This window comes from Sminthopsis crassicaudata, chromosome 1 (assembly GCF_048593235.1).
Source record: "Sminthopsis crassicaudata isolate SCR6 chromosome 1, ASM4859323v1, whole genome shotgun sequence".
NCBI lineage: Eukaryota > Metazoa > Chordata > Mammalia > Dasyuromorphia > Dasyuridae > Sminthopsis > Sminthopsis crassicaudata.
Genome location: NC_133617.1, coordinates 480,533,065 through 480,557,395, shown reverse-complemented (window position 1 = coordinate 480,557,395; position 24,331 = coordinate 480,533,065). Strand labels below are relative to the sequence as shown.

Below are 24,331 nucleotides of genomic sequence, written 5' to 3'. Positions count from 1 at the left end.
CTGCATTTGTGGTGATTACTGAACTGAAATGAAGGCTTCCTCTAGAGACCCCAAGAAAACCTCAACAGAGAACATTACATTTTAGAGAGATTGCTAGACCTACAGAATAAATTCACACTCCTGAGCCTTTTCTTTAGGATTTTTTGTTGTCTAGCCTCCATCTTGCTTAGGCAGTCATCACTTTCTAACATGGACCTTTCCCTTTCACTAGTATAATGGTCTCACAGTCTCTAAAACATTATGCAGAATGAATATCCTTCGGTTGCATTAATCACCTTTCTTAGATTTCTGACTAATAGCTATTTGAGTTCTTTAATGATGATGAGGTCACTGACTTAGAAGTCAGGATGCTTTGTTGTCATCTAACTCTGTTATTAAAAAGCTTGGCATTCTTGTAGCTAGCTCTTACCCTTTGGTCCTAATTCTTCAGAGCAACATAAAATAAATCATATTTCTTCTTCTGCATGACAGCACTTTAGATATTGATGGTAGCTATCACACATATCTCCTTTTCTTTATTGCCTTCTACCTTTTCTCTTGCTGATCACTTTCAGTCTTTCATCTCTTCCACCATCTGACATGAAATGATGTTAAATCATCTCGTCCTCCTAATCATCTTTTTCTGGCAAAAATCTAAAAAACCCAGCAGGTCTAATCCTTTTGAAATAGTTGAAAACATTTTATTATATGCCCACTAATTCTTCTTTTTGCCATGTTAAACATGCCTATTATTTTGTCTAGTTCTACAACTTTTTGAAAAAATTTTCTCTGTAATTCTCTGAAAAATAGTGTAGTTGTACATCTTTAGAACTGCTGGAGGATGTCCTTAAAGGTTATTTGATCCAGCCCAGTATTTACATGTAAAGAAATAAATTCAGAAAGATAAAGTGTCTTGCTAAAGTCACACAGGTGTAATTGGTAGTGCTGGGATTCAAAAAAAGGCCCTTCAGCACTAAGTAAAAGTGCTTTATCCACTACTCCAAGCTGTCCTTCCAAAAGGTTTTATACCTTTCTCTTGTGTTGGACAGAAATGGCTGAACTCTACCACCTGAACTGCTTTGATTTAACCCTAATGAAAAGAGAGGAGATGTTAGGGGATGAAAAATGCCTTTTTCATAAATGAAGTGAGTTACTCTCCTTCTGCCATGGGTATCTTCTACTTTCAAGGTCTATATAGTGAGTTTCATTGTAGTCTTTTTACTTTTGGTTATAGGAAGCACTGCTGGATTAAATGATGGGTCTGGTAAAGTGTTTCTGTTCAGAAAGACTTAAATTCAAATCCTGTCTGGGATACTTACTACTTGTTACAAGTTACTTCTGTCAGTCTCACTTTATTCTCCTCTAAGATGGAAATAATAATAGTAATTTTCCCCCCTCCCAGAATTCCCGTGAGGGTAGAATAAATACATATATATATGGCACTTTGCTTTAAACTTAAAGTACTATTATAAGGAAAATAGTTCTGGGAATATATCACCTCTTCAAGGACAAAACTGAGAGCTGTTCTTTTATTTAGCTGCAACTTCTTCTTCTTCTTCTTTTTTTTTTTTTTTAAGTTTTCATAGTTTTTGTTTTGTTTTAAATAGTATTTTCCTCCCAATTATATGTAAACACAATTTTAAACATTCATTTTTATAAGATTTTGAGTTTGAAATTTTTCTCCTACCTCCTTCTCATTTTCCCTCTTCTTAAGATAGTGAGAAATTTGGTTTGGGTTATATATATGCAATCATGTAAAACATTTCCACATAAGTCACTGTTGTGAAAAAAGAAACAGACTAAGAGGAAAACAAACAAACAAACCAACCCAAAATTAAGGAATTGAAAAAGACTATACTTCATTCTGCATTCTGAGTCCATCCATTCTTTATCTGGATAGCTAGCATTTTCCATTGTGAGTCTTTTGAGGTGTCTTGGGTCATTGTGTTGCTGAAAAGAGCTAAGTTATTCATAGTTGATGGCCACACAGTATTGCTGTTACTTTGTATAGTGTTTTCCTGGTTCTGCTGATAATTGCTTTGCAGCAGTTCATACAAGTCTTTCCAGGTTTTTTGAAATCTGCTTGCTCATCACTTTCTTATTGCACAATAGAATAATATCTCATTACATTCACATACCAAAATTTGTTCAGCCATTCTCCAATTGAGTCTATTTCCAATTTTTTGCCACCATGAAAAGAGCTTCTATAAACATTTTTGCACATGTAAATTTTTTTTCTTTAGTAACTTTTTTTTACTAATAGCCTTTTATTTTTCAAAATACACATGAGAATATTTTTCATCATTTACCCTTAAAAACCTTATGTTCCAACTTTTTCTCCCTCTCTCCTCACTTCTTCTGTCCCCTAAGCAGCTAGTAATGTAATAAGGTTAAATAGCACATCTAACTTTTACAGGGCTGCAAGCTCATTATAATTCAACATCAGACTTTTCTGTTATCCATAAAGTTAATGTCCTCTTAGTCTTCATTAAAGGAGGCTAGCTCCTAGGAATAAGTGAGGTGATAGTCTCATTGTATTTTGCCCAGGTTATATGTCATCTGGAGTACTGTGTTTGATTCTTAGCATTACAGTTTAAGAGAGATACAGATTAACAGAAAAGTGTTTTGAGGAGGTCAATCAAGATGGTGAAGGACTGTGAGTCCATGTGATATGAGGATTGATTGAGGGAAGTGTAGGGATCTTTGGTCTGCAGTAGATAAAGCTTTTTTTTGGACTCTTTTCAAGCACCTGAAAGAATGGATGTTGAACAGGGGTTACCTTTCTAAACATCCTCTAGAGGACTGAAACAATTGTGATGGGTGGAAGAGCTTGAGTCAAACTTAGTTTTGGTATTGAAAAAAAACAACAACAAACTTCCTAAAACTTAGAGCTATCCAAAAGTGGAGTAGTAGGCCCAAAGTGATGAGTTCCCTGCTCCTTGCATGTCTTTTGTGGGGACAGGTTTGGTATAGTAGGGTTTCCTTTCATGTATGGATTGGACTAGATGGCCTCTGAGATCCCTTCCAACATTTACATTCTGCCATTCTGTGCTTCTATGATGTCCACAGTTGGAAGAAAGAGCTGAGCAGATCCGTTCGAAATCTCACCTGATCCAGGTAGAACGGGAGAAGATACAGATGGAGTTGAGCCACAAAAGGGCTCGAGTTGAACTTGAAAAAGCAGCAACAACTAATGCCAGGAATTATGAGGTGGGTGTGAGCTAACCATTTCTAGATAAGCCTCTTGAGAGAATTGGGATCTTGTATGATACCTGCCAAATAAATAAGTGCTCAGTCAGCTGAAAAATCCCACAGTGACATGACAGCCTGCAGCCAGAGGAGCTTTGGGTCTGGAACACTTAGGCATTCTTCCTCAGGGCCAATTATTTAAATGGCTTAGGTAATTGGAAATGCTTCGGATCCTTGACAGTGATGAGTTGGAATGGTGACAACTCCAGCACCCACATGAGAGGAAATGAAGCCTAAATGATGACTTTGAAAGTTTTTGAGTTGAATGTCCTTATGGGTTTATGAGCTATATTGCTTAAGTAGGCAGCTGTGTCTAGGATTTGACCTCCTGGCATTCTTCTATCCTCTGGGAAAATAACAGAAGTATTGGCAGACATAGTATATGTAATAGAAAAGGTAGATGCCTGTAGAAGAATCCTCTCGTTCCATCCATGAACAATCTTGCATTCTGCCTCATTGGTGACAGAGCCCTTCAGAGTAACAGACTGGGCTGTGATTCCTTAGCTCCTCTGAGGTGATGGGCCATAATCCTCTTTTACTATGTAAATCCCTGACTTGATTTGCTTTGATTAGCAGAGCAATTTGCTATGGGTTTTTCAATAATTGCTAATCAATTTTAGCAGAAATGCAGTCAGGGTTGAAAGGCGAGAATTGGATTACAAAGTCTTGGGCTCTTCTTCTGCCTCCCAATCACTTTTTCTCTGAGGAAGTTTTTGCTGTCTTCTTTTATAAATGAATAGGCACACTTTTTCTTGCTTGGTCACTATAAAAACAGTGAAAATAGTCACAGTGTGATATTAATTTGATTTTTTTTTTTTTAAGAACCCAGATAATGTTCTTCCCTGGTAATGATTTCTTATGAAGGCCCTGGCTTTCAATTAGCTTGAATTGGCATAAACTGTGAGACCTAGACCAAAAAGTGTTACGCCTTTGTGTCATTCCCCTGGCTATGCCTTGTTCTCTTCAAAGTTTGTGTGTTAATGGATTTTTCTGGCATTTTGGTTCAGCTTTAGCAGTTCAGTTTCCTAGCAGAGTAGCTGCTGGGAGTACTCCTTTTTTGAGTATGGAAAGTGGATTGAAGAGTTTGATAACTTTCCCTGTAGTCTTTTTCCCATGGAGAGGAATGGAAAAGGAACTGGACTGGGAATTAAACTGAGGTTTTGTCTTTTTTCTCTAATTTACTAGTTATGTGATATTTTTGAAATCATCTAATCTTATATTCTGTTTCCTCTTCTAAAAGAATGCCAGATTTTTCTGTAAATAAATTTTTATTGACTTTTTTATATTACCAAAATTTCTTTTCTCTTTCCTACAGAATCTTCCTATATAACAAATATTTTTTTAAAGAAAATAAAAGTAAGGGAAAAGGAAAAATCAGCAAAACTAATAAATGCATTAAAAAAATCTGGAAACATATGTAATATGTAATGTGGACATCCTACCTCTGTGAAAGGGTAGAGTGAAGATGTTTTTTCTTTTTTTTTGAAACTATGCTTGTTCTTTGTGTTTTTCATTATTCACTTGATTTTTACATTATTGTGGTCATTACATGTATTGTTTTCTTAGTTCTTACTTCTCTGCATCAGTTCATATAGATCTTTCCATGTTTCTCTATGTTCATCAAACATGTCATTTCTTTCAGCTTAACAGTATTCCATTACATTTATGCACCATAGTTTGTTTGACTATTCCCTGACGGGTAGCTTCTATATTTCCGCTCTTCGCCATCACAAAAAGTGTTACTGTAGTGACTTGTTTTCTTCTTTGTTGTATAGGGCATTCTGAATTGACAGTGACATAGACTTAGAAACTATTTCTCCCCTGGATTCTTTTCTATAGAATTGAATGGAAGTTATTTTTCCTCATTTATAGAGGGAGGCTGACCGTAACCAGGAACTCTTGACCCGTATCAAACAGCTCCAGGAAAGAGAGGTGGAAACTGAGAAGAAATTGAAGGAACAGAATGAAATCAATAGGTCATGTAAACAGGATCTGGACACAGCAAACAAGAAGCTGCAGGAGAAAGAGAACAAGTTAGCAGAAGCTAATCAGGTGAGTCTTTGAAAATATTGTAGATCATATTTCCAGATCATGGGAGTTAAAATTGGAAGAAAATTTAGGGATCATATAATTCATTTGACAGAAAGTTCAAACTCTCTTCCAGGAGAGGTTAATTCACTTTACAAAGGTTACATAGGAGTGAGGGAGTGGAGACTTCTATTTCCTTTTTAGCATGTGATAACTTCAGAGCACCAAGGATTCTGAAATTAGAATAGGTACCATGTTAATATTTAAGTGGCTCATCAAAGACTCTGCCATTTTAACAAGAATTTGTTGGTTCTGAAGGGAAATGAAGGGAAAAAAAAATCAAGGAAGGGAAAAAAATGATGGCAAACCATCTGTATTCCTTCTGGCTCATCTTAATGGCCATTTGGATGCTGCCTAAAGGTTATTTTAATCTTGGCATGGAAAGGAGAATATACTTAGCATTCATTTTTCAGAATGAATGCTGATATAAGAAGAGCAAGATTGGAGCTGGGGGGGGGGGTTAATGTTGACTTGCAGTGAATTAATGCAAACCAACTCTGCTTCTTTATTGTTACTTTCTAGATGATTCTTGCTTGTAATGTAAGTAGGCACTCCTCTAAAATAGAATCTTTGGGCAGAGAAATTGTTCCTCACAGTGGGAGCCAGCTCATTTTTCCACTGCATATTCTTACTGAGGAGAATGTTTTTGATCCTGCCAATGAGAAAAAAAATCTGAAAACTCAAGTGACAGATTAAAAGTGATGGGCTTTCTTTGTGGCCTCTTTTTTTTTTTGGGGGGGGTTTCCCTATCTGCCTGTCCTTTTTGATGAGTGACTTCATCTTTGTATCAATGTTTCATAACAGCACATTCTGCCTTAATAATTAGTTAACATGATGGTCTTGGCATTTTGTTTCTTTTTTTCTTTTCTTTTTGGATCCAGACCATCAGTGAATTAAAGGGAAAAATTTCTGAGTTGCAATGGAATATAATGAACCAGGAAATGCAAGTGAAAAACTTGGAATCCCAGAAACAGGAGCTGATTGAGCAGTTAGATGTACAACACAAGTGAGTATAGCATAACAGGAACCCTTTCAGGAAAAAAACAAACAAACAACTTGTTGCCTCTTTGTAGATGCTTTGAAGGGGAATTTCTTTCATGGATTTTGTTTTCTATTGGTTAAAGAAAGGCTTTTCTTTTTTCTAACTGCATGATAAAATTCTGTAAAATTTTGGATCCTACCATTATGTAGAAAAAGAAAAAGAAATTGTTTTTTATTCTAACTCATACATGTATACTTGGTTTTTTCCCTATCTGTTATGAGTGAGTAAAGCCCACATGATTTACTAAAATTAGGTTATGAAAATCTTATAATACATTCATAGAAAAAGCTTAAACCTAAATTATTTTTAGTTATTGTATTAATGATAACTAATCTTAAACTTTTATCATCATTATTAACTAGTTCTATGGGCTAAGATCCAATTTTGTTGTGTAGTAGATTTAGATTGTAAAAAATTATTATTATTGTTGTTATTTTTTGGTGAGGCAACTGAGGTTAAATGACTTGCCCAGGGTCTTTCAGCTAGTAAGTATTACGTGTCTGAGGCTGGATTTGAACTCAGGTCCTCCTGACTTCAGGGCTGGTGCTCTATCCACTATGCCATCTAGCTGTTCTTCTTTTTTCCAGTATTAAGATTTTACAAGTATGAGAAGTCAATAGAATTATGTAATGCCAGCAAGTCATTCAACAAGCATTTATTAAATACTATGTGTCAGGCATAATGCTTAAGTGTTGAGGTTGTAAAGAAAGGTTAAAAAAAAAAAATCTCTACTCTCAAGCAATGTATATTCTTTCCTTTCTTGCTTTTATTTTTCTTTAATATTTTACTTGTGAAACAATTTTTTATATTTGTTTTTAAAACTTTGAGTTCCAGATGCTCTCTCTTCCTCCCTCCTTACTCCTGCATTGTCAAGGCACACGTGAAATTAGATGAAACATTTTAGTAGAAGTCATGTTTCAAAAGAAAACATGGATTCTGCCACCCCCCAAAACAACTTCCTTCTTAAAGAGTAGTTTATTTCAGTTTATATACACAGCAGTAGAAGTACAACCAAATTAGTTTACATAGATACAATCACCAGCTAGTGATTGTAACTTCTCTTTTTATCAATGATTTTGATTAAACAACCTTTAAAATTCAGGTGCTTTGCGTTATTTTATTAAGTGGAAAGATGATTTGACATCTGATTTTATGCTATTGATAATTAAATATAATTTAAAATTTAGTTTATTGGAGTCCCTTTTACATTACTATTTTAAAAAAAACTTGGACAGCATCAATAAAGGGTATACTTTTGGGTTATCTGGCAAAGGTAGGGTTGCTGCTGATTCTGCATAGTTCGCCAATGTTAAACAGAATTTTAACATGCCACGATCTTAGGTATGTTTCATAACTAAATTACTTGTAGCCCTTTATAATTCCATCCATTCCAGAATTCAGAAGCCATTGTGGTTTCTTGCAAATTTTCACATTTGTGAATGCATTGCTTTAACATCATGTTAGAGGACCAGAATATCAGAGTGAGTGACCTTTAAGAGATGTCTGTAATTTGTTCATTAACATTTTCTTCTGGGTGGTGGAACCTGAAAGGAATTGAAAAGCTTTTTTGTTAGTCTGCAAAATTCAAGAACTACCTCATTTAAAGAAGATGCATTCCTATTTATTTACTTCATTAAAAAATCTGTGGTACTGTTATAAATTTTATGGAAAAACATTTTGTTGAACTTTATTTATCTTTACTTACCATAACTAGAGTAAAAGATAACATAGAAAGAAATGTATGATCAATAAAGAGGGGCTTGGCTGATGAAGAGAGTGATGGATAAAATAATCTATGTGCTTCGCTGGTCCTTGAGATGTGAAGAAAATAAGGAAGGGCCCTGAGTACACTGTATGAGTCTCCCTTCACAAGCTTATGAGAGGATATGTATAAAAATTGTACAGAAAGGAGAGGGAGAGAAAGTCGGGCTGTATTGCTGGAAGGAATATATACATATATGTTACTGGGATTACAAATTATTATGATCTCCTGTTGGTGCAAGATGGCGCTGCAGATCTCCAAGAAGAGGAAGTTAGTATCCGATGGCATCTTCAAAGCCGAGCTGAATGAGTTCCTCACCAGGGAACTGGCTGAGGATGGCTATTCTGGGTGGAAATGCGCATTACCCTGACCAGAGCAGAAATCATCATTTTGGCCACCAGGACTCAGAATGTCCTTGGGGAGAAAGGTTGCCGCATTCGTTAACTGATAGCTGTTGTTCAGAAGAGGTTTGGCTTCCCTGAAGGCAGCGTAGAGCTGGATGCTGAGAAGGTGGCCACCAGAGGCCTTTGTGCTATTGCTCAGGCCGAGTCCCTGCGCTGCAAACTCCTAGGAGGTCTTGCCATGTGTAGGGCCTGCTATGGTGTTCTCCTCTTCATTATGGAGAGTGGAGCAAAGGGATGCCAGGTGGTGGTTTCTGGTAAGCTCCGAGGCCAGAGGGCCAAGTCCATGAAATTTGTGGACAGTCTCATGATCCACAGTGGAGATCCCGTCTACTACTACGTCGACACAGCTGTGCCACGTCCTCCTCAGACAGGGTGTATTGGGAATTAAAGTCAAAATCATGTTGCCCTGGGACCCAAGTGGCAAGATTGGCCCTAAGAAACCCCTGCCTGACCATGTGAGCATCATAGAACCCAAGGATGAGATTCTTCTACTACCCCCATCTCAGAGCAGAAGAGTGGGAAGGCAGAGCAACCAGCTATGTCCCAGCCTGTGACCACTGCGTAACAGGACTCTGTGAATGGTGTGCCCGAAGTTCTTCTGTAAAGATCTTTAATAAAATATTTTTTAAAACAACAACAACAAAAAATTATTATAATATTTGACTATTACTATAGTGTCACAACTTCAGACTCATGTATTTTTATTGGCAATCTCAAGGCAAAGAAAATTTCTTGTTACTTTAGGTTGATTGATAAATATCATGATCCATAAAGTGCCCTTTATTTTAAGAAAAAGGTATCCAATGATTTCTCTTTCCTTATTTATAAATAAAAGTTTTTGTCTCTTTGTTACAATAATAGATTTCTTTTTTGGGAGGGAGAATACAACAGTACATTATTTTATATGTTTAAGAGCATGCAAGGAAAACAAAATTATGATTTGGTTTACAATGCATTATCCAACCAGGCTTTGCTAAATTTACAGTGAAACATTATTTGTAAAGACCACTAACCTGCAGAGCAAGAATTCTTAGCCTGGGGTCCATGAACTCATTAAAATATGTATATCTAGATATAGATATAGATTTAGATAGATAGCTGTATTTCAGTCTAAGTGGTTTCCTTTATAATCCTATGTGTTTTATTTTATGCACTTAAGAACATCATTCTGAGATGAGATCCATAGGTTTTAGCAGATAGAGGAATCCTTGCTTCATTCATCATCCTGGCTTACTTTGAAATTGGGAAATAGGCGTCTTTATTGTGGTCAGAGCCATGTTGTATTGGTGATAAATGATTTAATCGTTAATATTTTGTTAAGAAAATCTTTTAAACTTACTAGAACATTTTTGTCACTTAGTGAAATACCTGTGGGTAGCTGGTTAAGGTAAGGATGCTTTTCTCAGGATTTGCTAATTCTGGAGAATTAAGATATATAAAAAATTTTGCCAATGGGGAGTGAGAGTATCTGAGATATGGTGTAGTTCCCTTACTCCTGGTGAATGTGGAGACATAAGATATCAGTATCTATTTGTAGTAATTATATCCTTTTAAATCCTTTCTACCTAATCATTTTTACTTTTTATGGTCCTTGTGTATTTCATTTCCTTCTAGTCCCAAGGCTTTATCACTAGACTGGCCTTAGTTTATGTTATTGTTTAAAATTGGTGGCATTTGACAGACAAATTGAACTCTAGATAAAGGTCATTAATTTTTTTTTTTTAAAGCTTTTTCTTTTCAAAACATATGCATAGATAATTTGACAACATTGGCCCTTGCATTGCCTTGTGTGTGAGATTTTCTCCTTCTCCCTACCCTTTCCCCTAGATGGCAAGCAATCCAGTATATGTTAAACATATTAAAATATATGTTAAATCCAATATGTATAAACATACTTATACAATTCTCTTGTTGCACAAGAAAAATCAGATTAAAAAAAAAAGTAAATGAGTAAGAAAGCAATGCAAGTGAACAGCAAAAAGAGTGAGAATGTTATATTGTGATCCACATTAATTTCTCATAGTCCTCTCCTTCATCAGAATTGATCATCCTATAATATTAATGTTGCCATATTGGTTTAATAAGAGCAAGAGGGAATCTTGTCTAAAAAGTCTTACGAACATCAGTTTATTAAGGGTTAGTGGGAACTAATGCAGAACTTCCCTGGGCTCTAGAATTCCATTGGCTTGAGGTGCTCATTGTTGACTGATTCTTGCAAAGCCTACTAAATCATTTAGAGGCAATTGTATTTTGTCTCTTGGTGCCTAAAATCTTAAAGATCTGTTTAAGTATATAGAAATGAATTGCCTCTGTAATTTCTCAATCAGCAAGAAAGAGGTTGAAATTCCTAAAAGAAATTAATTTGGTAAACTGCATCCATGTTGTTTCCAACATCCTTTTCCCCGCTCTTTATTTAAACTACATGTTTTAATTTTTTAAAATCTTTTTTCAGTTAAGAAGCATTTATTTTCTCTTCCTTTCTACTGTCCCCATCTGCAGGGAAAAAACCCTGCAAAACTTATCAAATATTCACATCAAGAAAAATATCTTCATATTGCCCATACCCTAAAAGGTGTATTTTATTCTCTATTTTTAGTCCATTACGTCTGTCAAGATGTGGGATTCATAATCAGTCAGTGCATTGATTTCATATTTCTTAGATTTTTTTCAAAATTGTTTATTTTTGCAATAATGATTAAATTCTTTTCTTAGATTTGCTTACTTCACTCTGTATCAGTTCATGCAGATTTTCATAGGTTTTTCTGAAACTATCCATCATTTCTTATACTACAGTAATATTCTGTTTTACTTTATACCAAAATTTGTTCAGCTTTCCCCAGTTAATGGACCTCTCCTAAGTTTCCAATTTTTGGCCATTATAAAAAGAGCTATTATAAGCATTTTTGTACATATGGGTTCTTAGTAATATCATTAGATCAAATCGTTGAAGTAAGCTGAACCATCTTCTTGTACTTAATATTAAACAGTTTTGGGTGCCTAGGGGGAGGGATGTGAAATCTTGGTGATGGAGGTGAAGGAAACTGGAATACTTTGTTATACCAGGTCCTCTTAAAATAACTAGTTAGTGGCTATTAAAGAAGGCAGATGTTACCTTTGTAATAGATTACAGGAAGCTGAATAAAGTTGTTGTATCAATTGATTACTATGAATATGTTTCTGATAGTATAAACATGGACCAATCACTAGTGGCCCACTTTTTTTTTTTTTAATTATTATAGCTTTTTATTTACAAGATATGGGTAATTTTTGCAATTGCAAAACCTTTTGTTCCAACTTTTCCCTTCCTTCTCCCCACCCCCTCCCCCCAGATGGCAGGTTGACCAATACATGTTAAGTATCTTAAAGTATAAGTTAAATGCAATATATGTATACATGTCCATACAGTTATTTTGCTGTACAAAAAGAATCGGATTTTGCAATAGTGTACAGTTAGCCTATGAAGAAAATAAAAAATGCAGGCGGGCAAAAATAGAGGGATTGGGAATTTTATATAGTGGTTCATAGTCATCTCCCAGAGTTCTTTCACTGGGCATAACTGGTTCAGTTCATTACTGCTTTATTGGAATTGATTTGGTTCATCTCATTGTTGAAGAGGACCACATGCATCAGAATTGATCATCATGTAGTATTGCTGTTGAAGTATATAATGCTCTCCTGGTCCTGCTCATTTCACTCAGCATCAGTTCATGTAAGTCTCTCCAGGCGTCTCTGTATTCATCCTGCTGGTCATTTCTTACAGAACAATAATATTCCATAATATTCATATACTACAGTTTATTCAGCCATTCTCCAATTGATGGGCATCCACTCAGTTTCTGGTGGCCACTTTTCTCGAAGGCTTTGATGTCCATCACTCTGTTGATGATATAATATTGATGATATGATATTGACCAGACCTTAGATCTGTTGATGAATCATGTGAGAGATACAGGATGGGAGATTAACCCTATGAAATTTTTGGGTCCAACCTGCTTAGTTACATTTTTGGCTTGAGGGAAATACAAATGGCATAGTACATATTTTCCTCCACAATAGAAAAGTAGACTCTGCTTACTTGATCTTTTGTTTTGGAGAAATTATATTCTCATCCTAGTTATTATGTTGACCTCTATTTGCTGGAAGTGGCTACTTGTTGCACTACTTTTCACAAACAGTTGCTGACCTTTTATTGGACTTAGTTGCTATTGAACAGATAGATTACATCATAAGCCTTTGTCCAAAATTACCTATTAGGAATTCCATGATGTAATGTGATCCTTCTAATAAGATGGGAAGAACATAGGAGATTTCCATTGTTTAATGGAAATGTTGTTTTCAAGGTCATGTTTGTTTAAGACTCTTGGGTGAGTGTAGGCTTGTACAATACTTATCTCTCCTGATAGTCCAAGAGCCTTAAGATTACTTGGCTCTTGGAGTGATGCTTTTTTACTTGTTTTCTGATGGCTTTGGCCATAATGAAAGAAACATGTGCAACTGGACATTGATGATCATTAGTCAATTAAGGTTGCAGTAAATTGAGTATGGAAATCTTGGCACATTTTTGTAATTGAGAGGATTAAATGGTCCTTTTTCCATCATGGTATATAGCATTATAGCCATGTTTTGAATGATATGGTTGGCTTACAAGAGAGCTTTGAGGGATGCTGCAAATAGTATTTTTATTTGTACTGATTTTGGGGCAGTGGCCAGGGTGTGGGGACTGAAAGCGAATTGGACAATATTTTGAAAAAACGGTTTATTTCCCTTTTATGATCAATATTGATGAAGGAATTATTTTTTTATAATCACAAATTTTTGATGGTATTTTATTTTTCCAAATATATTTAAAAATAGTTTTCAACATTCACCTTCACAAAACCTTGTCTTCCAAATTTTTGTCCCTCTCCTGCCCCCTCTCCCTTCCCCAAAACAGAAAGCAGTCTAAACATATTTCCATATTTGTCATGGTGAGTAAAAAAAAAAAATCAGATTAAAAAGGGTCTTTTTAATCCTTTTTTTGTGACTTTAAGAAAGAAAGGGAAAAAAAGACTAAGCAAATAAAAAACAACAGCAACAATAGCTTCAAATAATTAATAGCCGTGCAACTCTGGGCAAGTAATTTTATCCTGTTTCTTCAGTTCTTTATTTCCAAAATGAGATAGAGAAAGAAATGGTAAACCACTCCAGAATCTTTGTTAAGAAAGCCCCAAATGGGATTGCTAAATTGGATAAGACTGAAACACCTGAATAAAAACATAGCAGAATTAAGAATTGAGTCCATTCTCATTCTGGATGTGGTAATCCATGTTGTGGAGAGTTTGAGATTATATGATCCCTTCAGCTAAGAAGGAGAAAACTGCTTCTGTTCATGATGCTTCTCATGTTAATAGGAGTAATTGCCTTTCAGATATCAGTGGATTATGATTGTGCTTTGTTCTTGACACGTTGATGATATTATCCATTTTCCTCTGAGTCAAGGCAGGAGATTTCCTTTTGCTCATGGAGTTGATATTTATTCAAGGTATTGTCTCATGTTGCATACCAGTGAACTGTGCCAGAATCCAAGTTCTTCCAGAAAATATTCTTCCTTATTGACCTCCTACAGTGTAATTTCCGATCAGGGCACCCATTTTCCTTAGAAACCTATCAAAGATCGGGCATGTTGCCAACACATTTGCTAGGTCTTCTATTTTTGGTATCATCTTCAGGAATTTAGTATTTATTGAACACTGGGATAAAATAGTGGAGAGTGGAGTGTGGTGAAGGTAATCCCTTAGTAGAGGCTTCCAATGGGATAGGGATTTGTTATAATTCCTCTGGTCTCTGATCTCTCAGGAAGGACATACTTTTCCTTGTAGGGTGGTTGATGGTACTCTATAATGAATCTCCATATCAATTTAGATCCTGGGACAGCTTGCCTCCAAGAAGCTTAGAACCTCTCTCTGCTCCATTGTTATAGATTATGTTGACCTAAGGTGCTGATTGGCGACTATATTGGAAGTTCTTGTCATTGTTGCTCTAACCTCGATGTTCCCTGTGCACCTTTTTATTGTTGCTTCCTTTTCTTTGGAGAGACTCTGTGAAATGTCCCAGTTAATATTTTTACTGTATGGACTGTGGTTTGTTTGTTTTTTTAAGAGGATTTTGATTTTGTTGCATGTTTTTTACCTTTTGTTAAAATAAAAAAAGCATTTATTGTTTACTATGTGCAAAGCACTCTAAGTGGAGGGAAAACAAATAAAAACTATAGCTCTCACCTTTCAAACAACTCACATTTTAAGGGAGAAAACAACACAGAAGGTTTCAACTGCAAGTCAGATGGAAAGGTCCTGTAGTCCTTAGAGTACAGCAGTAAGCAGATGGGTAATTCCTCTTCTTTAATGTCATTGACATGATAACATTATGTCACTTTCTGATGCTGAACTGTTTGACAATGCCAAGGACTTTGGTAGCAAAAATTTTCTTTTCTGTCTACAGGGACTGAGGTTATAATATTTCCAGAAGTGATTGCTATGCTGCTTTTCTCTGGGTGTTGCTTCCCAAGATGATGGTTGAGGGCACTGAACTGGAAGCATTGTTATTCCCAAGGCTCTTGGGCTCAGGGTCCTGAGCTGTCTCCCATCAGGATCTGAGGGATGATGCCTGTCTACTGTGTGGCAGAAACTATAAGTGCTGGGGATTTAAAAAAAAAAAAAAGTTTTTGCCCTAAAGAAGTTCACACCTTAATAGAATGTGATGGTGGTTGGAGTTGTCTAATACTTGGTACCTCCTATCTATTCTTGAGGAGGCCCTACTGTTTCAGCTGGGCTTGGCCATTGGTAGAGATGGCGACTACACAGAAATTGGTTCTCCAGGTGATGGCTGAAAAGGCTGCAAAGCAGGACTGGTAGTCTAGGAAATCTTACTTTTTTTTTTTTTTTGATGATGGTAGTGGATGCTAGTTTAGAAGCAGATCTGGTAGCTTAGGACTGGGTTGCTGCTCTTCCCAAGCATTTTGGGCTTAGGGTTCTTGACTATCTTCATCAGGATCTAAGAGGAGATAGTAAACAAAGTCATGGTGGTGGTTTGATTGCCTGTAACTTGTTGCTTCCTGTCTTTATCTTGGAGTAAAACAAGGGTCTCTTGCCTGTCCTACATGTATTTCTCCTCTAAGTTCTTCATCCATTGAACTATATTAGATTTCATCCTAAGGTCAGAGTTGTTTCAAGGTCAGATTTGGAAGATTTTTGGGACCTTTCCACCAAGGGGATGGCATGTAATATGACAAGGATTTATTTTATGAATTATGGAATGGTTTATCTTTTTCTTTTTTTTTTTTTTTTAATTTTATTTATAAATTTTTTTTGACATTATATATGCATGAATAATTTTTTTTTATAACATTATCCCTTGTATTCATTTTTCCAAATTATCCCTTCCCTCCCTCTATTCCCTCCCCTTGATGACAGGCAATCCCATACATTTTACATGTGTTACAATATAACCTAGATACAATATATGTGTGTAAATACCATTTTCTTGTTGCACATTAAGTATTAGCTTCCGAAGGTATAAGTAACCTGGATAGATAGACAGTAGTGTTAACAGTTTACATTCACTTCCCAGTGTTCCTTCTCTGGGTGTAGTTGTTTCTGTCCATCATTGATCAGCTGGAAGTGAGTTGGATCTTCTTTATGTTGAAGATATCACTTCCATCAGAATACATCTTCATACAACATTGAAGTGTACAGCGATCTTCTGGTTCTATTCATTTCACTCAGCATCAGTTGATGTAAGTTTCTCCAAGCCTCTCTGTATTCCTCCTGCTAGTCATTTCTTACAGAGCAATAATATGGAATGGTTTTTCTTTAAGGAAGGAACAGCTAGTTGGTGCAGTAGATAGAGCACCAGCCCTGAAGTCAGGAGGAACTGAGTTCAAATCTGGTTTCAGACACTTAACACTTCCTAGATGTGTGACCCTGTGTAAATCACTTAACCCCAATTGCCTCAGGGGGGGAAAAATGTCTTTAGCATTTAGTTCATCTGGAAGTATAAAATTTCTACCCTTTGGGGACTGGTATTCCTGAGATCTGATGGAATTTCTGCTGTTCTGTGTTCCTGCCTTGTCAAATGTGAAAGTTTCAATAATTATATTCTTTTAAATCTTTTATTATAACTTGTCATTTTTATTATATGCTGTGATTCATGAGTAACATTTTATTACATTCTCATCCCAAAGCTGAATCTTTGGACAGAGCTTAGGCCATTGCTCAGAAAATGTGGTGTTTGATAACCAGAGACAACTTTTGATAAAGGCCATATCCATTCATTGTTTTGTTCCATAGAAAATTTCTTATTGTCCAGTTATATTTTGAGTAATTATTGTAAAGTGTGTGTGTGTGTGTGTGAATATATATATATATATATATATATATATATATATATATATATATATATATATATGTCATAAGTAGGATTTTGGGGGGCATTAAAAACATGTGCATTTATAAAATATTAAAAAGTATTCTGTTTTATACTCAGTAGCTGTTGCTTGTCCTTAATCCTGGCTTTGCCAAAATCATAGAAATCTTATTAATATATTTCTGTTGAATGGACTTTCATATTGGGAATGATGGTTAATTTGTGAAATGCCTTCATGTATTCATGTGGTAACACTCTTGTCTATTGAACAGAAAATGGCAGGAAGCCAACCAGAAAGTCCTAGAACTCCAAGCAAACCAGTGTCTTATAACTGACAGTGAAAAGAAATTAAAAGTGAGTAATATATGTATGAGTTTCCTTTTCCCTACAAGTTAGGTTAAGGTGTTTTTGTTTTATAGACATTACAAATAGGTGGACTTGGTATTTCTTTTTTTTTTTTTTTATTCATTTTTCCAAATTATCCCCTCCCTTCTGGTTCTGTTCTTTTCACTCAGCATCAGTTGATGTAAGTCTCAAGGACTTGGTATTTCTGAAAGATAATTCAGAAATATGTTTTAGTTAGTCCTGTATTAGATTGGGCTGTCTCAGATCTATAGTATTAGATTAATTGCAGCTCATATAGAAATATTAAGTACCTCTTTGCACAGACAAATATGTAATCAATGAACATATCTTTTTTGAAGGGAAATAAAATTGATGAATTTTAATTTTTTGGAATGCATGAATTTTGAGTCCATGGCCAATGAATTAAAGATTTGACTAATGAGACCAATTTGGCTATTGAGGCCAAATTTGTCTTTGGGCCAGTTATCTTTGCTTTGCTAATAATCACATAGTATACCTCTAACGTTATTAAGACATCTAGAAATAATTGGATTAGGTTTTTGTAGTTGCATCAAAATAGATACAACCCCATTGTTTGAAAAATTAATCAAAATTTTTATCCTGATTTTCAGTCAGTAGCACTATGTGATTTTATAAAGTACAATATGATTTATTGATATTGAAAAAGGAATTTGCTAAAGTTTAGTAGTTCATCAGCAGGTCTTCAGTGCCCCTTTGTTTCATCTCTTTTGGGTCTCTGGTTTTCTTAGGAATTGGAACAGAAGCTATCTATGCAGGAGCAGGATGCTGCCATTGTGAAGAACATGAAGTCAGAACTTGTACGATTCCCAAAGATGGAGAGGGAAGTGAAGCAATTAAGGGAGGAAAATGCCTACTTGAGGTAATGGAGGAAGAATAGTCTGTTGGAAACAGAAATTCTAAAGCCTTTTGTTTCTCAGATTATTATTTAAATTTCCTAAAATCTCAGGTAGGACCTCTGAGATCACAAACATATCTTACCCACATCATTTAGGAGGTCCTTTTCCACATCCTAGCTAAGTGTTTTTTTTTTTTTTTTCTAGCTAAGTGTTTTGAGTGTTGTTTCTGCTTGAAGATTTCCAGTAATTAAAAAAAACTATTTTCTCCTAAGAGAGTCCATATCACTTTTAGACAGCTCTAGTCATTAATAACTGAAATCTGTGTCTTAATAAAATGGGCAAAGATAACTGGCCTATCAAAGACAAATTTGATATTAATTCTGTTCTTTGGGGTCAAGAAAAACCAGTCCTATTGACATAATAATTCTTCAACAACTACTTGAAGATAGCTATCATTCTCCGCCTTTAGGCTAAACTTTGTAGTCATTCTTGATTTTTCCATCTCTCTCATCCCCCAAATATAGTCACTTAAGTCTTTTAGATTATGTCTTTACAGCATCTTGGTTCTCTTTTTCTATTTTCCAGTCTACACGCTAGTTCAGGCCTTGAAACATTGTTGCCCTGGACTATTTCAAAAGTCTCTTAATTATACTTTATATATGATAGACATTTATTGCTTGTTGTATTGAATTAATGTCTTCTTTTTTCTAAAGTCTTTTCCCTTCAATTCATTTTCATTGCTGCAAAAATCATCTTCCTGTGGCATAGGGAGAGAGAGTAGAATAAGAGAGTCACTTCTGAAGGCATCTCCTGTCCTGCTCTGTGATAAAATTGGAAATTCTCATTCTGGTATTAGAAATGCCCTATAATTTTGACTACTTTCTTAATTAATTTCATATATATTGTCTTTTTAACAAATTCTGCATTCTTACCTGAATTTAAAATTTCTTGAACCTTGCATTTATTTATTGTTTTTTTTATTATCATAGCTTTTTATTTACAAGATATATGCATGGGTAATTTTTCAGCATTGACAATTGCAAAACCTTTTGTTCCAATTTTTCCTCTCCTTCCCTCCACCCCTTCCCCCAGATGTCTGAATGGTTGTCATCATCCTCAACTTTACCTCTTAGAATAGCTTGTGACCTTTCAGTCTCAGCCTGGATGTCTCCTGCTGTGTGAATGCTCTGGTGCCTTCATCTCCAGTTGTCCATACTTGTCTTTTCTCATCTGTTAAATATAAGTTGTATCCTCTCCAGTACATATAAGTTCCTTGAGGCCAAGAATGGTTGTATTTTATTTTCATATCACTAGCACCTGATAAATACCTAGTGAGTGCTTAATGCATTTTTGTTGAATTAAAATCTTTTCCTTTATCCAAATAATGATATAAGTATGAACCAAGCAAGACCCCTCCAATAAAGGAAATTATGTTGATTTTATTTACATTGTTGTCATTTTGTGTTATGTTCCTTTTTCACTCTGCTTTAGTACATATGAATCTTTTTGTATTTATCTTCCTTTTTTTTCTTCTTGTTTAGTAATATTAAGTTCCATTCATATTCCATTATTTATTCAACTGTGACCTAGTCACTAGGCAAACATTTTTGTGAAACTTTTTATTATTATGAGTAATGCTCTCAATAACCTTTTTGTATCAGAGCCTTTTCTTTTTGTCAGTAACCTATTTGGGACTTTGGTCAGAAAGTACAAACAATTGAATGACTATATTGCATAATTCCAAATTGTTTTCCTGTAGTCAAAACAATTTTCAGATCCATCATCAGTGAATTAGTATGCCTATAGCCCCTCCATCAATGAACTTGCCCATGTTTTTGTGATTTTTACTATTTGAATCTGAGGTAGGTCACAGGATCTATATTTGAAGATGGAAGGGACTTTAGAGGACATTTAGGTCAACCCCCCTCATTTTATAGATGGGGATATTGAGGCCTTTAGAGGTTAAGTGGTTTATCCAGAAGTCTCTTAAGAAGTAATAAAGTTGGTTTAATTCAGTTCTAGTTGATCAGTGATGGACAGAATCAGCTACACCCAGAGAAGGAACGCTGGGAAATGAGTGTGAATTATTTGCATTTTTGTTTTTCTTCCAAGGTTATTTTTACCTTCTGAATCCAATTCTTCTTGTGCAACAAGAGAACTATACAGTTCTGCACACATATATTGTATCTAGGATATACTATAACATATTTAACATGTATAAGACTGCCTGCCATCTAGGAGAGGTAGTGATGGGAGGGAAGGGAAAATTCGCAACAGAAGTGAGTGCAAGGGATAATGTAAAACATATGCATATGTTCTGTCGATAAAAAGTTAAGAAAAAAAAAAAAGTAGTAAACTTGAAGTTGTGAACTGATGCAAACACTCTGGAGAGCAATTTGGAATTATAAACAGCTATAAAATTGTTCCTACCCTTTGATCCAGCAGTGTCTCTACTGGATCTGTATCCCATAAAAGATCATAAAAAAAGGAAAAGGACTCACATGTGCAAAAAAGTTTGTAGCAGCTCTTTTTGTGATGGCAAGAAATTGGAAATTGAGGGAATACCTATCAATTGGGGAATACTGATATACAAATGTAATGGGATATTATTGTTTTATAAGAAATAATGAGGCAGATTTCAGAAAATCCTGGACAGACTTAATACAAACTGATGCTGAGTGAAGGGAGCAGAACCAGGAGAACATTGTATATATAGTAACAGCAGAGTTTTATGATGAACAACTGTGATAGACTTGGCTCTTCTCAGCAAATCCAAGAGATTTTTGGTGAAAAATAATTCTTTCAAGCTTTTCTAGCAGTTCTTTTGAGTACATAGTAACTTGATATATATTTGTTTCTGCCACTCCCAAATTCATTTTGAAGCATTATTTCTAAAGTTGTTTTGAAGGGCAATTTGGGAGAATTCAGGCAAATCCCTGTCCTTACTCTGTTATGTCGAGTTTGCTACCTTGAAGCATATTTGCAAGAACCAAGCTATGAATGATATGAAAGTAATCAGACCTTCCTAGAATAACGAAGATTTGATAGGCAGAGTTAATTTTCTAGACTAGGATGAGACCAAGTATCCTCCTTTGGTTTGGTAGATACTGTGAATTTGCTAATCAAGCCCAGGAGCAGGTTCAGGACAAAGGATTGGTTGCTTTATAAATAATTGTTCTCTCCCTGCTGCCACCAGAGAAATGAAAGAGAACAATGGTTTGTTGAAAGAAGAAGTAGAAGGACTTCAGAGGAAATTGGAACGTCATGAAAAGCTACAGGAAGATATGGTGACCTTGGAATTGGAGAAGGAGGTGAGGATCTTTTCTTAAGAGATCAGCTGTCTAGTGTTTTCTTACATACCTATCTTAATTTTCTTGAAGGACCTCAGGATTTCAAGTCTGGATTGATTTGTTTATTGAGAATGGACATTTCCTTTTTAGCTGGTTTTCTCTTAAACCTCAGTCATTATTGTAATGTTTCTTCTAGTAACAAGAAAAAGAAAATGCAAGATACTCTTTCTTTGGAAGCGGTTTTTCCCCTTCTGAGTAGATCTTTTATAAAACACAACAGGACTTTTATCTGAGGATAGTTGAATCTCAATTGAAGAGACCCTTATTATTGTATATCTGCAGTATGTGTCCTTGAAAGATCTACTCGTAGCTATCCATGCAGCTACAGAGTGTAATTTTTAGAAAAGACATTCATCATCTTTTATTTTTCTATTTTGTTGGTAAAACTCTTTTATATAAGGTTTTTATTAATGTCTTTTGTTTTTTATATTCTTGTGGTATTCTCCACTATTTGTCCTAGATGACCCTCTCTGCCATCCCATAAAACAAATAGTATTTTTTTTATTACCTAGAGGTGCAAGACTTGCCCAGGGTTGCATAGCCAGGAGGTGTTAAGTGTCTGAGGTCAAATTTTAATTCAGGTCCTTCTGACTTCAGGGCTGGTGTTCTATCCACTGTGTCAGCTAGCTGCCTTGAGAAACTTCTACTAGTAATGAGCTACACTTGCCGTGCAACCTGTAGAGAGGATCATTGAAAGGTCAAAGGATTTTCCCAGTGTTAGCCATATTTATTAGATAACCCTTGAACCTTGGTCTTTGAGGCCAGTTATCTCTTTGTTACACTATGCTGCCTCTAGTGTGGCAGCCAGTTCTCATGATTCTGTGCGTTTGGTTTGTTCATGATTTTCCAGTAAGGTTCTATGACTGTTTGACATTACTTTATGCATTTGGGGATGTATATTTTCATTTATGAAATTAGAGAAGACCGAACCAGGGAAACATACATTGAAAGTACAGCATTTGGGGCAAAATACTAACCTAATTGTTTTTCTACAAGAGTCTTACTTATAATATTAACATTTTTCTAAACAGGTAGGAGTTTTAAGAAAAATTAAGGATCATTTCAATTACTCTCATATTTAGTCAATCCTTTGATTCAAGGAGCAGTTGTGATTTGGCCCAGTATGTCATTGTGAAGCAACATCTATCATGCTCTAATCATGAGATTGAAAAAGATGTTGAGTCTTAAGGGAGATTGTTCCTGGAATTTGAAATGGAAGGAAACAGTTTTTATATATTATAATTTCTCTGACATTTTAGAAACTGTTGGAAAAGCTGAGAAGCTGGGAGAGACTGGACCAAACTATGGGCTTAAATATCAGGTATGTAATAAATATGTGTCAAGTTATGCTGGCCTCTTTTTCAGTTTTCAAATTGATGGCTTAAAAACATTTTTTGGGGAAATATATTTCTTGATTTCCTTGAATCAGGTTATCTAAAGAATCTATCTTGATTTTTAATAATTTGTGCTTTAGTTTGATTTGGTGAGTTAATCATGCTCTTTAAAGACAAACTCAATTTGAAGCATCGGAATGTTACAACTTTGAGGACATGAAAGCCCAAGTTAAGTTTTGGTGTAGGTACTTATATATTTTTGATATTAGCAAACGTATATAACTTCCATTTTAAAGTCTTTTTCATCAGTTTGGAAGTTAAGAACAGAATTTCTTGTGATAACGTATAATAGATATTAGATATTTAAAAACCATAGAGTAAACATATTTTGATTCTTAAGTATATATTGATTGATTAGTCTCAGAATTTTTTGATTTGTCTACACTGTGATGTCTTACTATGATTTCAGAATGTGGCTTTCTCCAGTGGCACAGATCAGTGAGACACATTCATACTTTCTTTTCTATGGGATGATTGTCTATTTCTTCCCATAATTTTCACCCAACCCGTTGTTGTTGCTATTTTGTGTTTCTCTTGACATTGCTTCACCACAGTGAGTTTACCTCTGTTCTGTTTCAAAACGAACATATATCCCTGATGATTTGGGGAAAATAGGATTTATTAATAGTGTGGTCTAGTGTAAGTTGTGTGACACTGACATTCAGAGGATCTGGTATAGATCTCAGTGTTTCCACTATTACTTAGGCAAGCAGTTTAATCTATTTGGGCTTCAGCTGTTTCATCTTCAAAATTAGGGAGTTGGATTGGATGATTTCTTAGACTCAGCTTTTATCATCTTTGATTCTATGTTCTAAGATTCTAAAAATCTGGTCTTTTAATAAGGAACCTTAATTTAATATGTCTGACTTTAATTTTTGATCATACCTTTGTTTTTATTACAATAAGGAACTCCTGGTAAAAATCTTCTGCTGATGTAGACCTGCAGTAATTGCTATTTATAATCTTATAGAATTGCTTGAAATCACATAGCTTGGGTGTCTGTCATAGGGAGAACTTGTACTCACATTTTTTGGACTCCAGAAAATGGCTATCTCTATCTACTATATAAAACTGCTTCTCTTTAATAAATATTTAAAAAGAGGTTGAAGAGATCGGAAAGAAGAAAAGCCAATTTTGTACACAGATACTGGCAGAAGAATCTTTAAGAAGGCATTCCATTGTGACTTCAGATTGGAAAAGTTAAGTATGAGAAGAAAAGATTGGAAAGAAATTTAATGGCTGACTTCTAAGGGAAAGAGAGAATTTGAGAGCAAAGGTAAAGGCCTAGGGCCTCATGAACAAATTTCAGATTCCATAGAAATTCTAATGCTGGTGTACACAAAACAATTTTTAGTAAGTACCCAAAAAACTCCTTGATGAATTTCAGTTAAGAGGAACCCAAAAATTTGAGGACCATTTGCCTTATGCTCATAAATTGAT

At 35.2% G+C, this 24,331-nt stretch overlaps 1 protein-coding gene and 1 pseudogene across 2 annotated transcripts in view; both read left to right on the top strand.

The window, feature by feature from the left end:
• Positions 1-24,331, top strand: part of MAD1L1 (mitotic arrest deficient 1 like 1) — an 862,777-nt gene that overhangs the window by 12,894 nt on the left and 825,552 nt on the right. For both annotated transcript variants that reach the window (XM_074281152.1, XM_074281151.1), the window contains exons 3-9: positions 3,049-3,189; positions 5,101-5,280; positions 6,198-6,322; positions 17,197-17,278; positions 18,040-18,170; positions 21,344-21,458; positions 22,757-22,818. In XM_074281152.1, coding sequence (XP_074137253.1) covers positions 3,049-3,189; positions 5,101-5,280; positions 6,198-6,322; positions 17,197-17,278; positions 18,040-18,170; positions 21,344-21,458; positions 22,757-22,818 — 836 coding nt within the window. The remainder of the gene's footprint in view (positions 1-3,048; positions 3,190-5,100; positions 5,281-6,197; positions 6,323-17,196; positions 17,279-18,039; positions 18,171-21,343; positions 21,459-22,756; positions 22,819-24,331) is intronic.
• Positions 6,668-9,171, top strand: LOC141550469 (small ribosomal subunit protein uS3-like; annotated as a pseudogene).